We start from the raw sequence: 13,343 nt of genomic DNA, 5'->3' as shown, positions 1-13,343 counted from the left end.
CGCCGGATTCGGTCAATTGGTTGAAGGTGTACAGACATATTCGCATGTTATAGTATAGTCGTTTTAGAGTATTCGAGCAGCGCTAAGCAGGGTCATGTAAAGTAAGAATCTAGCTTTATTACGAGACCAAGCAAGATACGACACATAAGGTAAAACCTGGTTATCATTCAAAATGCAGCATGACTTGTTCATTACACGTACGACCTGGGAGTCCAGGCGAAGTTCTATCGAAAAACATGTCTAAGTAAGCACGACTGGGCAGAGAATACTCATAGTTCTTACTGCTTTCCAAACATAGCAAGGACGTCTATGCCGGCTAGGTGTCATGTTGTTTCCTCCTCAGCGACATAGACCAAGTGAAGGCGTTGAGGAAAATTAACATGTTTTGCAATGCCTGGTTTCTAAAGAGGAGACTGAGTGTTTAGGTTCATTCCAGAGTTTAACTTTTCATTAATATTACAAGTGTAAGTGGTGATACCTGAAACCATTTTGCCATCACTCCTACAACACACCGCGTTGGTTTTCGTAATTAGATAAGAGCTGGAGTTACCTATACCAGACAACGCTCCACCACTTGATCCGCCGTGGCCGCCATAGCCACTGCCGGCAGAACCTGAATCAGGAAAAAAAAGGAAACATGGTACTTGGCCAATGATACGCTAAATAAAGCTTTCGTTTGAGGGCACCTAACAAAATCTTCCATTCGAAGTTTTACAACCACCGTTTAAGTATGGTATTTTGTGAACACTAGTTGGGCCGGAAAAAGATCACACTTTCGTAAAGTGAGCAAGGATCCATACGCCATTAAATGAAAGAATAATAACAAACGAGTCTGTAGGGTGTTGTTGTTTTTGTGCAGGCTGCGTTATCCGGGGAGTCAGTACCAGCAAAGGCCCAGACTGAGTGCCACTGTTTAGAGCTCAATCGCACTGCCAAACGTCCGTTAGTTTAAAGACGCGTAAAGAAGCGCGAAGACACGACACCCCCCTATTGTACTTGATCTCTCCTCTTGTTTCTTCTTTTTATTTTCACCAAACAGTCTATCTCTGGATTAAAACATCGGCAGTGGGAAGCGTAGTGCTCCGCGTCACGCGATTGACTTCAGTAAGTGCAGAAAATTAGTTTGCGCGGTCGTGAAGTGCAAGCTACATTGTGAGCCGATCCTTTTAAGATTATGTACGGCAGCGTGGTTTCATTGCAGCCGAACCATTTGCTAGCTCATGGTTTGTACGGTAACTTTCAGATGCAGCGGAAATGGTTGCAAATGGATCATTTAAGGAAGCGGGTGATATTTTTTGCTTTGATTTCGGGGGCATTCGAAAGGGCTCGATTGCTAAGCACGTCTGCTCATTCATTCCAGTGTTTCTACTATTTTACAGTGACGCTGTTAAGGGCTAGGTCCCCCAGGATCGTGTCCGCTTGTAGAAAAGCCACGTGACCTAGCGGGAGAGGAGAGGAAAAGAAGAGTTCAACCCCGTGAGAATGCTGTGAGGGGGTGCGGACGACAAGGAGAACAGGGAGGAGGGGGGTTGACGTAATTCACGCCGTCCAATACGCGCGTTGTAAGGGGACAGCGCGAGGCGTGCCAACCAATGGCGATGTACGAAAAAAGTAGGTCAACGGAGGAGTGGGGCGTGAGAGGAGTTCGCGTTAGCATTGCTTGTATATACGGAGCTTTGGTCAAGGACTCTTGTCTGGGAACGTCGTAGAAAAGCGTGAGGAACGCGCTAGGAACGCCGTCACCCCGTGGACGCCGACGCGTCCCATCTCCCGCAACGCGCTAGGAACGCCGTCGCCCGTGGACACCGAGCCTGTTATTTCAGAGCCGGGCATTGTATAGCCATCGTCTAAGTGTTAAAAAATACCCCATTGTGCTAGTCAGAGCCGGCACCGAAGCCTCTTTCCCGAGTACGTAGTGAAGGTGTCGGTTTACCATTTTGTAGCCAAATTCAACATAGCAAATACCAAATATAGCTAAACCCCAACATAGCAAATCCCACCAGAGCACCAGCTTCACTGAACCGGCTCTGGTTCCCTCATCACAGTTTGGAAGGGCCCCGACTTTTCTTTTGCGTTGTCCTCTGAAATCGAAGTCGGTTACTCAGTTGTAATTAATAAATACGCTGCCTAAGATCCTGTTAATTTTGTTGTCGTCCAAGAGATGGCCGCAAAACAGCCATATTGTCATCATCATAATCACCAACACGGCGCCTGACACATAGGCGCGAACGAAACAATGCCTTCTGATCGTTTGCAGCAACCATAAAGTAATATATATATAATGTAGACGTGAATACAGTGAGACCATAGACTACTAGTTTCAGAAACGGACAAAAACATTTGCTCTACAAATAACACTTAGGGCGTCCCTGCTCAGCTCTCGATCACTTCTGACAATGAAGAATGCTTGATGCACTCATCAGTACTAATCATTGAATTAGGATCAAGGAGTTGTATGAGCCGCTGAGTGGAAACTGCAATAACTTGGAAAATACGTTGGGAAAGCTGCGGTGTTTCAAAATTCGTGCGATGTGGGTTCTTTGAGTCCCTACACAAAAATGAAAAAAAATCATCGAGGGAAATCTGTTCGCAGTTTCTGCACCACAAGGGTTTCGGAAGGTGACAATTTCTTCAACAGCATTGCCACTGCGGATCGAGGCACACGACAGCATTGCCACTTCCGGAAAGAGTCCGAATTTCCAGAGTCCAGCTAGAGAAGAAGCAGTTTTGCCTTCAACACAATAACGCCAGGCCTACGTCAGTATTGCAGAAATGGTAGCACATCCACCGTACAAAAAGTCCGGATTTAGCGCCTTCATACTTCGATCTCTTTGGGCCTGTGGAAGATGGACTCGGGTCATATTGCGGACTCATATCTGCCATCGCAGCTGTATAGATGTGGCTTGCCTCTGGAAGTTGAGATACAGACCAGCGTGGCATTCAGGCTGTTCATCACTAGCGAAGGTGAATCTCAATGGACGTTGACTATAAGAACAGTTACTTAATGTAGCTGGAACCTTGCTTTCTTTTGTTGTGGTAATATGCGTTATGCATTTCTTGTAGTTTGCATGAAAATGAAAAGGAGGCTTCACTTTCGGAACAAGATACCCCCATAAATTTTATGTTAAAACGTTTTCTTCCCAGCTATTACGAAGCAGCACCGATAGTCGAAAAATCTAGCTGAAGAACATGCATGACAGAGTAGCTGTAAATGATAAATGTTTATAAGAAATTCGCAATATTGCGTCCCTCTTTCTTAAACATATAAGGATGTAGTGTACGATGATTCGATATTATAACTGTTCCCACAAAACAATACACAACCAGGCAGACAAGTTACCTCCCTGTAAAAACGATCCCAGTGGAATAATGTATATATGATTATGAGTTATTATTGCTTAACTACTGAAAATGTAATGCATTCGCGGAAAATTAGTATTTTGTTCATACCTGCACCACCTAACACTCCACCTGCTGATCCGCCTCTTCCGGCAAACGCTGCTTCTTCTTTCTGGGGTTTTACGTGCCAAAACCAATTCTGATTATGAGGCACGCCGTAGTGGTGGGCTACGGATTAATTTTGACCACCTGGGGTTCTTTAACGTCGACTACAACGCAAGCCCACGGGCGTTTTTGCATTTCGCCTCCATCGAAATGCAGCCGCCGCGGCGCCAAAAGCTACCGCAAGCCGAAGAGGCGGGTCAGGAAGACGGAAACATTGACTTTTCCTTGAAGTCCTGCTAACAAAATTTTCCGTTTAAAGACATGTGGACCGTTACAGAGATGACACAAAGAGGTCAATGTTCCTGCAGAAGGACAAGTCAAATTTCAAAGCATTGTCTCTTCGATTATGCCTGTGAAGACAGCTTTCGTAAAAAAAAAGATTTAAAAAAGCGCGAAATATTGAACGCGGTAGCAAGGTTTCGGCGATGCGTTTAAGCTGCTCGAACGGTGTTCAAGCAACACGTGGGGGCGACATGTTGACGTCACGAAGTGCGTCAGGCAATTGATTCTGTGCATAACAACAGCTGCCAGGCATCTCAGATCGCCAGTGGGATGGTGAGTGCCGCGTGCGGCGTTGTAGGCGTCGTGCATCAGTGGCACATGAAACGAGGCCGATGAAAGACCGTCGATGAGGGTGGGTACAGGGGCTTGTTAGTACGGCATCTTATATTAAAGACGATAGTCTTTCTTGGGGAACCTAAACGCTGAAAATTTGGTCGGTCTGTCTGTCTGTCTGTCTGTCTGTCTGTCTGTCTGTCTGTCTGTCTGTCTGTCTGTCACCCGATCAGCCACCCGGCCAAAGTTGGACCACTTGCTTACCGCTCACACTACTTAAACTGGTACGGCTGTTCATACTTGTGAACGTTATCGATCACAAAGTAAATATTACGCATATCTGAGGCGCAACATCACTAGGTAAGTATTAGGAGGTGTGTTCCTTTAATAGAAAATACATACATACGTAACTCTAAAGACCCTAGTTTCCTAAGCTGCGCTGAAAATGCCATGCTATGCGCGCCGACGAACGACGTTCCCCGACTGCGCGCCGACGAGCGCCCTCTGCCATGGAGGAAGGAAACCCTCTGCACAAGCTCATGTTTCCCGATGTATTGCCAGATGGCGTCCATGTCTCACGCAGCGCCTCCTCAATTTTATCAATGCCAGCCAGATGCGGCCGATTCAACATAAAGGAAGCGCTGTCTGAGGCAGGGCAAAACATAAATGGCCGCTTGATGAAATAATGCGGTAAAATGAAATCTGTTCAAACAAACCTTCATGCCAGGACGAAAATGGTACGAGAACAGCATCACGGGTGGCCGCGGATCAGACCAGCACTCATGTAGTACGGCCGGCAGAAGACTATCGTCTTTCGACGACATTTGCAGCGAAGCACGCAGATACGCGGCAAATTTTTTTTGTTGTAGCGCAAGCTGAACGTCAGAGACACAGTGTGTGTGTGTGTCAGATGCGCCTTTCCGCTGTCCCTGTCGTAAAGCCTGGCGCTACAGCGAAATAGAAGAACCTCCGCCGTTCGACAGCGTTTTTCCGCTCACTTGGAGTCCATTGCCCAGTGATGACGGCGGATGGCGAGGATTGACGCTCATGATCGAAGCGCAAGGAAGTTCGCTGGCGTATCGATTGAGCGGACTGTGGCGGTATGTGCACTTGTCAATGTTGTTCTTGCAGCCAAACGCAAAGGCCCAGCCTTAGGAGGTATCTGGTGACCTCCTAACACTTCACGCGCTCGCCCTGCTAGCACCATCGATACCCTGATCGCGCACCGGCGGCGGTGGTGACGGGAGCGCGCCTCAATTCTATCCGCATAATTGATGTCGCAATAAAAACGTGCAAAAGGCATCCTTACTTGAACCACTCCCTGCTCCACCCCCTAATCCGCTGCTGCCGCCAGAGGAACCTAAAATAGAAAAGAAAAATATAGAATGAAATAAGTGAACATATTTTCATGCTCCCTTCCCCAAAACGATCAATCAGTTGATGGCACATGCATACTTAAACCTGTTTTTCAGTGGGTGTTTCAGATCAGGGAAGCCGAGCTAGGTACCCCACGCAATGCACGAAATTAATCTGTGTCACGAAAGGAGGCTAGGAGCAATATTTATGGGAAGCCGGATTATAGCTTAAAATGCAGTCTCAATTCTCTCCTATTCGGCTTCTAATCGCTGCTGGATCGCACTAAAAATCCTCTCGAAAGTGTCCCAAGAAGACAGACAACAGCCATTGAGTGCTTTCATAGAGGCAGCACTGAATGAGTCAGCTTTTTGTTTTTGTTATTGGCTTGGCAATAATATTCCAATCTCCCTTTCCTTTCATTGATTCCTTTCGTTCTTTTATTTATATATTTATCCCTTTTTTTCCACGAGCATGATTTTTCTGTCGCTACGTTTATTCTCTCTTTCGGACAGACGATAGTTAGCTAACCACTAGCGGAACAAATATCCCCCCCCCCCCTCCCCATCGTCCAGACCCCTTCTGCGTAAAGAGCAACCTACAATGACACGTCAACCGGCTGATGCACGGCGCTGCCTCGAATTCTTTCACGGACCTTCATTAGCGCATTCGCTTTCTCTTGAATTTAATACCCTCGCCGCTAACACACTCTCGCTCGTTACCTCACTCGCTTTACCCTCTCTCCTCTTTAGAAGAACCGTACCTATATATACTCTGTCTAGGAGAGCATATGTCGCCTTGAAAAAGACGAGTCCACTTGTCGAAACGTTGGCTCCTGCTTTTACCTTGTTCTCCTGTTGCTCAGCCCTTCATAGAGGAAGGGCACTTATATGCGAGTGACAAGAGCCCACGACCTTAAGATACGTGGAGGGGAGCCACTGATTTGCAGACTTAGGAAGGACATGTGGGCTGGCTAGATGTCAAGCTTTGGTTCCGCCTCAGGGACGTGAACAAAAAGAGAAGGATGAATAAAGTTATTAGAATTGTTTAGTTCGTACTGCTTCTAAGGAAAGCGGTGTTGTAGTGCGTTTGAGAGTTCTAAATTTAATTTGCGTTGCTAGCGTAAACGCTCAAATATTGAAACATAACCTTATGGTTAATGTAACAGTAGCCTTCGATTTCATAATGAGATTAAGGGTATCCTTAGTTCCTTACCCCAGCTGGCCGATCCACCACTTCCTATTCCACCTCTACCGCTGCTGCCAGTGCCTCCAGAAACTGCAAAGAAGTTGAAGAGAGACACACGTGATTTGAATGCCGGCGGCGCTAACAAGCTATTCTATTTGAAGGCGTTTAGCCATTATTTAAGTATGCTATTTTGTACAGTCAAAGTAGGCACATACAGGTCCATGTTCGTGCATAAGAGCTAAACTAGCGTTGTCCTACAGCTTGTCCAGACAGAAAAATCAAAGGAACCGGTCCTTGAGCAATACTGTACATAAGTGGTTCACCCAGCTGTGCCGATTTTAACGAGACGGATAGAAACGACGTGCATGAAGCTTAGACACCGTGAGCAATTCGACTGGTGCCATAAATCTGATGTAGAAGCTAAACAATACTAATTGTAATGATGCGTAATCAAGGACAACACCGAGACAAATATCGGACAAGCGCTTGTGTTTCTCTTTGTCTGCATTCTCTCTTTGTGTGTGCTTCAATGAAATGAATATCACTGCGTGATGTAGTGGGCGAGGTTTAAAATAAGGGAGAAAAGAAGAACAGGGCCTGTTATGAAGGAAGAAGTGGAAACGCTTCTCTCGAGATCTCTGAGCAACCGACCGGTGCGTAAGCGCGGACATGGCTGCTCCTACATAACAACGGCCGCCAGTTATTTTCCACATGCGTAAAAATATCAACATTCTAATCGAGCCATCCACCCTTCTGCAGAAAAAATACTGAGTGATCAAATGTGTTTGGATTTACACTTATGAAATAGAGTTTTTCTAGTTAATTTTAGAGTGCCAGGTTTCGTTTTCATTTTGAGTGCCAGCTCTGAAGTTCTGAATAGCGTTCTAGTATATTATTGCAGTAATACTCGCTTTCGTTAAGAGTTAGGAGTTACTATTACCTGAACCACCCCACGACCCACTACTTGATCCACCGCTGCTGCCGGCATAAGTGGCACCGGATGACCCTATAACATACAAGAAATGAATATGGTAAGAACTCTTCGGCTGGGGTTCCGTAAGGCGTCACAAGATGACACAACGTTTTCTTCGAAAGCGAGCGATTGGGCTCGTAGCGTGTCTGTGCGTGTGACATGAATGGCACGACGACGGGAATACAATCGCAATGAAGACGACAATGAGAGTACCATGGCGACACTGGCAGAAAGACTGACTCATACCACTTCGACAAACCGATATTACATACAATCTGTTGCATTACCCTGGTGGCTGATGCTCAAGGCTGGGCGCTGTTACATATCCTGTAAAACCACTAGCTGCCCCTAGGGAAGCGATAGAAGAAACCAACGTGCTCTCGCTTTTACAAGGAATTTATCGCTTTACGACGTCGTGAGTGCGTTGATCGTCTAGAGGCGCTACTCGTAGAGCATCCGGGTATTCCGTTAGGAGATGGCGGTTTGTATGCCTGACACATCTTTAAAAGAGTCTGATCGCCCCATTCAGAAACGCATCTTAACTTCAATTCCATGCTTGACTTGATATACGGGACGCCTATTGGGAACGCGCCGAAGGAAACGCAATGAGCGTCCCGGGCACGTTCACGCCAGGCGTCCATTAGATAAGGTCAAGCATGGGCTTCAATTTAGGATGCATTTATGAATACGGAGGTTGTACTAGTCCAGACAGAGCACAGGCACAAAATGGCTGAGTGATGCAATAATTCATGAGCCATTCCACTCTGTGAAAGTGGATAACCAGCGATAAGTCTGAGCTCTGGGTTTTTACCAGAGCTAAGATTCATGGCACACATTATGGACGCCTTTCTTACTGTTTTAGTTTTTATTCGATATTACAGTTAGCGCGAGTTAAGTCGTCGGCTTGGTTAGAGCGGTGATTTAAATTTTGTGCGTAACTGTGAAATGACCCACTCAGTAAAATGCAGTTCCACAAACGAGAAACCTGGGGAAGTGCGAAGCGTGCAGTGATGCACCGCTAATGGGGTCATACTGCATTAAGCAATGGCTCATAACGCCGTAAACGCGGCCTCCCCATTACGACGGCAGAAGTGAAAACATACGCTGAAATGATGAGCGGCAACAGAGCCAGCTGTGGACGAAAACGACGACGGCGACGAACGCGTGAGCAGTGGCACGAGCGCGTTCGCGCGATTGTGCCGACGGGCGCCAACCCTATCCCCTTGGTCACCTATCAGGCGCACAGTACATAATGCACTACGTCATACATTCACAAAGACACATCCTTCAAGACACAGGTGGCCGCTGAACCGAGCTCCGTCGCGAGCAGCAATATGCGTTTGCTGTTGTTGGCTCTTTCACGCGCCGGGGTGGCTCAGTCAGCTAAGGCGTTGCGCTACTGAGCACGAGGTCGCGGGATCAAATCCCGACCCGGCGGCCGCATTTCGGTGTAGGCGAAATGCAAAAACGCCCGTGTGCTTGCGTTGTAGTGCACGTTAAAGAACCCCAGGTGGTCAAAATTAATCCGGAGCCCTCCACTACGGCGTGCCTCATAATCAGAACTGGTTTTGCCACGTAAAACCCCAGAAAGAAAGAAGAACAAGTTGTTAGCTCCTTCACTCTCACCATTTAGAGGAGAGTTCTGCGCGGACGCAATAAAATCCCAAATCCTCGCTAGACTGCTTTGCTTTAAAATTATTGTCCTATCTTCCAATGGTCGTTCAAGAGGAGCCTTGCAGCGCTAGAGATGGCATGTCAGGTGGTAACTAAGCTTTGTAACGAGATAAATCTAGGCACAAATATCTAAGATAAGGTTATATTACTGCGTCAGGCGGAATAAACACCTGAAATACATTCCTCTTTAACAGCGAAGCTGTTTAACCTAGGTGTTTGCCGTCAGGTGTAACGCCAAAATGTGGGCCGATCCTGGTGGTTGTACAGAAAGGGTCCAAGCGCAATAGCAGATACCCCTGTGAACTAGCAAAGGTATTTAAGCGCGAGGATAGTGCGTCGAGTGAACGCCGCAAAACCTCCGCCTGCGACGACGTCACCATGCGTCGCCTAGCAACCCTTCGCCTCAGCTGCGCCGACCGCGCCGAGCCTCGCCACATCTGCGTGGACGGTGACGTCATCGCGCGCGCCGCATCACTTCGCCTTAGCTTTGCCGAGCCATGACTCGGTTGCGGAGTGGTTGCCGCGGCTGCGCCGAGGTGGACCTAAGCCGTGATGTCACTGCACTGACCCACGGGAAATATAGCTGCGCGTCGCCACCACGGTGACACAAATGCTCCGTCGTCTCCGTGACGAGCACATCGCCGCGAAGGTGTTGCGGCTGAAGAAGAGCGTCCCTCCCGAAGAAGAGGAAGCACGGAGCGAAAGCCGCCGCGCCGCTATTCTACCTATTCATTGTCATATGCGTACGTATTCCCAAATTTATGTTTGCAGTATTTTATAAATCTCCTTTCTCATTGTTATATCGAAGTACCCGGTTCTTGGCCAATCCCCTAGAGCGGGTATGTGCCACTAACACCAAAGCTCTACATCTACATCTACTCAAGAGCGAGTGAGACGACTTCGGTCCGATCTCGAGTATCGCGCCGCCGAAGCGGTGGTGATACATCGCTGATTCACAGAATATCCGGAGTTATACGAGCCGGCGAAACCAAGCAAAAGCGTTAGAGCGTCCAGATACTTTAATGACCGAGTGCTCGTTGCTCCGATGATTCCGGGGGATCTTGCGCAAAACATGGCCGAGTTTCGAAGCATAACCTCCAAAAACTTGGCCGAACCGAGATAAAGCTAGGTCGGGTCGCCAGCTTCGCTGTCTGCCCAGTCTTCGCACCACTAGTGTTAAGCTGCCTCTATTTTTTTCTTTAACCCGACCTCGACGCCTCTAGAAGAACCGGTCAATGGTGGCACAATTAGGCGAGAGAGAGCGCGTGCTTGCAGAAGACGTTTTGTAAAGTGGAAAGTGTCGGTGTGTGTGTGAGAGAAAAGCGCGGGACGAGCGTATACAAGGAGTGGGATCATCACATTCGGAACAAAGAAAAGCGTGCATGCCGATGAAGGCTTCTGGTGATTGAGTGGTGATGAGTCGCCAGTTTTATTATCGGAGCCAGCCTGAACATTAACGTGCGCATGCATATTGATGACGGCAGAGGAATCGCTACGAGGGCGACCGCACAGCCGAAGAGCGTGTTCTTGTCCTCGTGCGGGGACTGTGTACTCTTATTGCGACAGCAATTATACGGACACTCCAGGCGCATTTCTGCCGTCGCCATCGTCGTCGCCGTGAGATTCTTTATAAAGTACATGGGCGATAAAATCGTCGCCGCACGCCGTACGCTCTAAGTAAGAGTGAAAGCATGCTGACGGTGAGCCGGCAATCGCGGATCGCGCACGCAAGGACAGGAAGCGGGAAGGAAGCGCGCAGTCTTCCAGTCGCGCACAACTGCTCCGGAGGGAGGGTAGGAAGGAGGAGGGGCCTCGCTTTACTGCGGTCGCGCACTCCCGCCGGCCAGAAGGTTACAGCGGGAGGGTCGGGGGAGGGGCGTCCGGCGCCGCAAGCGCCCATACCCGTGGATGTATTTTGAAAGCCATCTGCAGCGGGGGCAGAGTCCGCCCTGCCCATGTTTTCGCGGATAGGAGAATTTATGCGAGCGCCGGGACGCATCTCACTCCAGTGTTTTGACAGCGAGTTACCGCAGTCATCGAGTGGGCTGCCGTTCAAGTTTCCTTGTGCGCGCTTGACACCATGCTTGTTAATTTAGTTAGTGTGCCTATGTTTACAAGCTGACATGGCCGATAAAACTACTATCCTAGTTAGTATAGCTGTCCAGTGATTTGTTATCGCAATCGATGCTTCGCCTTTCGGGCGAAACTGGGAGTTCTTTTTTTTTTTCATCGCGTCACCGCTGGAGTGGTGGTTCATCAATATCGTGTTGTTGGCTGTGCTTCAGGTACATTCGATCAGCAAGGACGTTTAGACTGATTAAGCTAAGTGTGTTTTGCTTACAGATTCTTATGAGAGCCATGTTCTTAGTCCTTCGGACCAGCAGTTTTAGTTGGCATTACTAAAGTAAGAGTAATTTTAAATACTAAAGCATTGTCACAATCGCAACGTTAGAGGACGTAAAGAAGTAAGAGGTGACGTTATCCCAGCCACCCTACACACCGCCTGTTGAGCCACCTCTTCCACCAAGGGTACCGCCACCAGAAGCTCCTGAACCACCGCTCGCGGTATAACCACCGCCAGCACCTAAAAAAGAAAGATCGAAATTAGCAGTCTTACACTTTGTTCTACTAAGGATATGTTTCCTCTTAACCCATTGAGACGATGTGTACACATTTGTCCACGCCAATGTTGTGTATCAAGAACAAAGGCACTGCTGAAAGTAATGACACATAAAATGTTTCACAAATATCTTAAACACTACTGATTTGAATTGTGCTACAAGTTTGAATACCATGTGCAAAATGCTCTAGTAAAACGAGTTGGAATTGCAGAAGGTTGGGTATTTTAAGTTGGTGCGAGTATGCAATTGCTTGTAGTGGGTAAATTTTTATGGTTTTTCACAAGTCGTTGCACCAGGCACAATTTTCAAGCGACCAGATACGTACTTTTCATGCGTTCTAGACATGAAATAGTTTATGTTCTCATATCTGATGTTCCTGTATGCGTTTTCGCAGGGAGTCTACATTCTCTAAAGATAACAAAACACATAAAGGATTGAAAATTGTTCATCTATTTTATAGCTGCACGTTTTTTATGGTTCTGGAAATGTAGGGAATGCGGTTGAGGTAAGTTTTAAACCAGCAGAATCAGCGTCTGAAAGCGCTAAAAAAGCGCACACTGAGTTAGCCTAAATAATTCTAATTACTTGCAGAATTTTTTTATATTGAAGTCAAAGGAATAGTTGCATGGATAACAAATGTTGTTATACGTGCTGATCCGCCATGATAGCAATGGCTATGATGTTGCGTTGCTTAACCCGAGAACGCGGGCTCGATCCTTGCTGCATTTCAATTAGTTTAAACCAGATGCAAAAACACTCGTGTACTTAGATTTAGGTGCACGTTAAAAAATCTCAGGATGTCAAAATCAATCCGGAGTCTTCTATTACGGCATTCCTCATCATCAGGTTGTTGTAGGAGTGACATGTCTGAAGCCCCAAATTTATTTCTAATAATTTTGAGATGTTTGCACAGTGGGACATTTACTGATTGAGTCGCGACGACATACTGCGGTTCGACGGGCAAAGGCTTGTTGAGCGAAAAAATTGCTTTGAGTTTACTGCTTCTAAAGCCTATCGTATCTCAGTTATTTCCAAAATATTACTTTTTATTCGCGTTACATAAGTACACCAGTTGCAAAGCAATGTATCGATAACAACAGGTGGGCTGCTTGTTTTGGTAAGGTTGCATGTTGGAGCAGCACTCACTGGATCCTCCAGTCACAATTCCTCCCGATCCGCCATAGCTACCACTGGTGCCACCTGACAAGAAAAAAAGAGAGCAATGAAAACCGTCACAAACGCATGCACGCACACGTACACGCACACACACACGCACACAGACACGCGCGCGCGCGCACAGTCCCCTGTCATGCTACGCTGACATCTCTCTCTGGAAGATGTATGTGCATTCATCAACCTTGGGAAGAATATTTCTAATACATCTGTGCACATTAGCGAAAACTACCGATAGCGTCACCAAGCCATAAGAAAGAAGAAGGAGTGTTTGTTTAATGCAGGTCTGTCTTGCCTATACT

At 47.2% G+C, this 13,343-nt stretch overlaps 1 protein-coding gene across 13 annotated transcripts in view; it reads right to left on the bottom strand.

Moving 5' to 3' along the window:
* The window catches only part of LOC119457760 (uncharacterized PE-PGRS family protein PE_PGRS54-like), a 194,495-nt gene that overhangs the window by 130,136 nt on the left and 51,016 nt on the right, over positions 1 to 13,343 (bottom strand). For 11 of the 13 annotated variants that reach the window (XM_049670394.1, XM_049670393.1, XM_037719449.2 and 8 more), the window contains exons 24-29: positions 13,015 to 13,068; positions 11,748 to 11,831; positions 7,541 to 7,606; positions 6,628 to 6,690; positions 5,369 to 5,419; positions 551 to 613 (exon numbers count right to left, since the gene is read on the bottom strand). In XM_049670394.1, coding sequence (XP_049526351.1) covers positions 551 to 613; positions 5,369 to 5,419; positions 6,628 to 6,690; positions 7,541 to 7,606; positions 11,748 to 11,831; positions 13,015 to 13,068 — 381 coding nt within the window. The remainder of the gene's footprint in view (positions 1 to 550; positions 614 to 5,368; positions 5,420 to 6,627; positions 6,691 to 7,540; positions 7,607 to 11,747; positions 11,832 to 13,014; positions 13,069 to 13,343) is intronic. The other 2 variants (XM_049670397.1, XM_049670396.1) reach the window with 1 other exon arrangement.

Source organism: Dermacentor silvarum, chromosome 7, assembly GCF_013339745.2.
Source record: "Dermacentor silvarum isolate Dsil-2018 chromosome 7, BIME_Dsil_1.4, whole genome shotgun sequence".
NCBI classification, from domain to species: domain Eukaryota; kingdom Metazoa; phylum Arthropoda; class Arachnida; order Ixodida; family Ixodidae; genus Dermacentor; species Dermacentor silvarum.
This window is presented reverse-complemented; position numbering and strand designations above follow the sequence as displayed.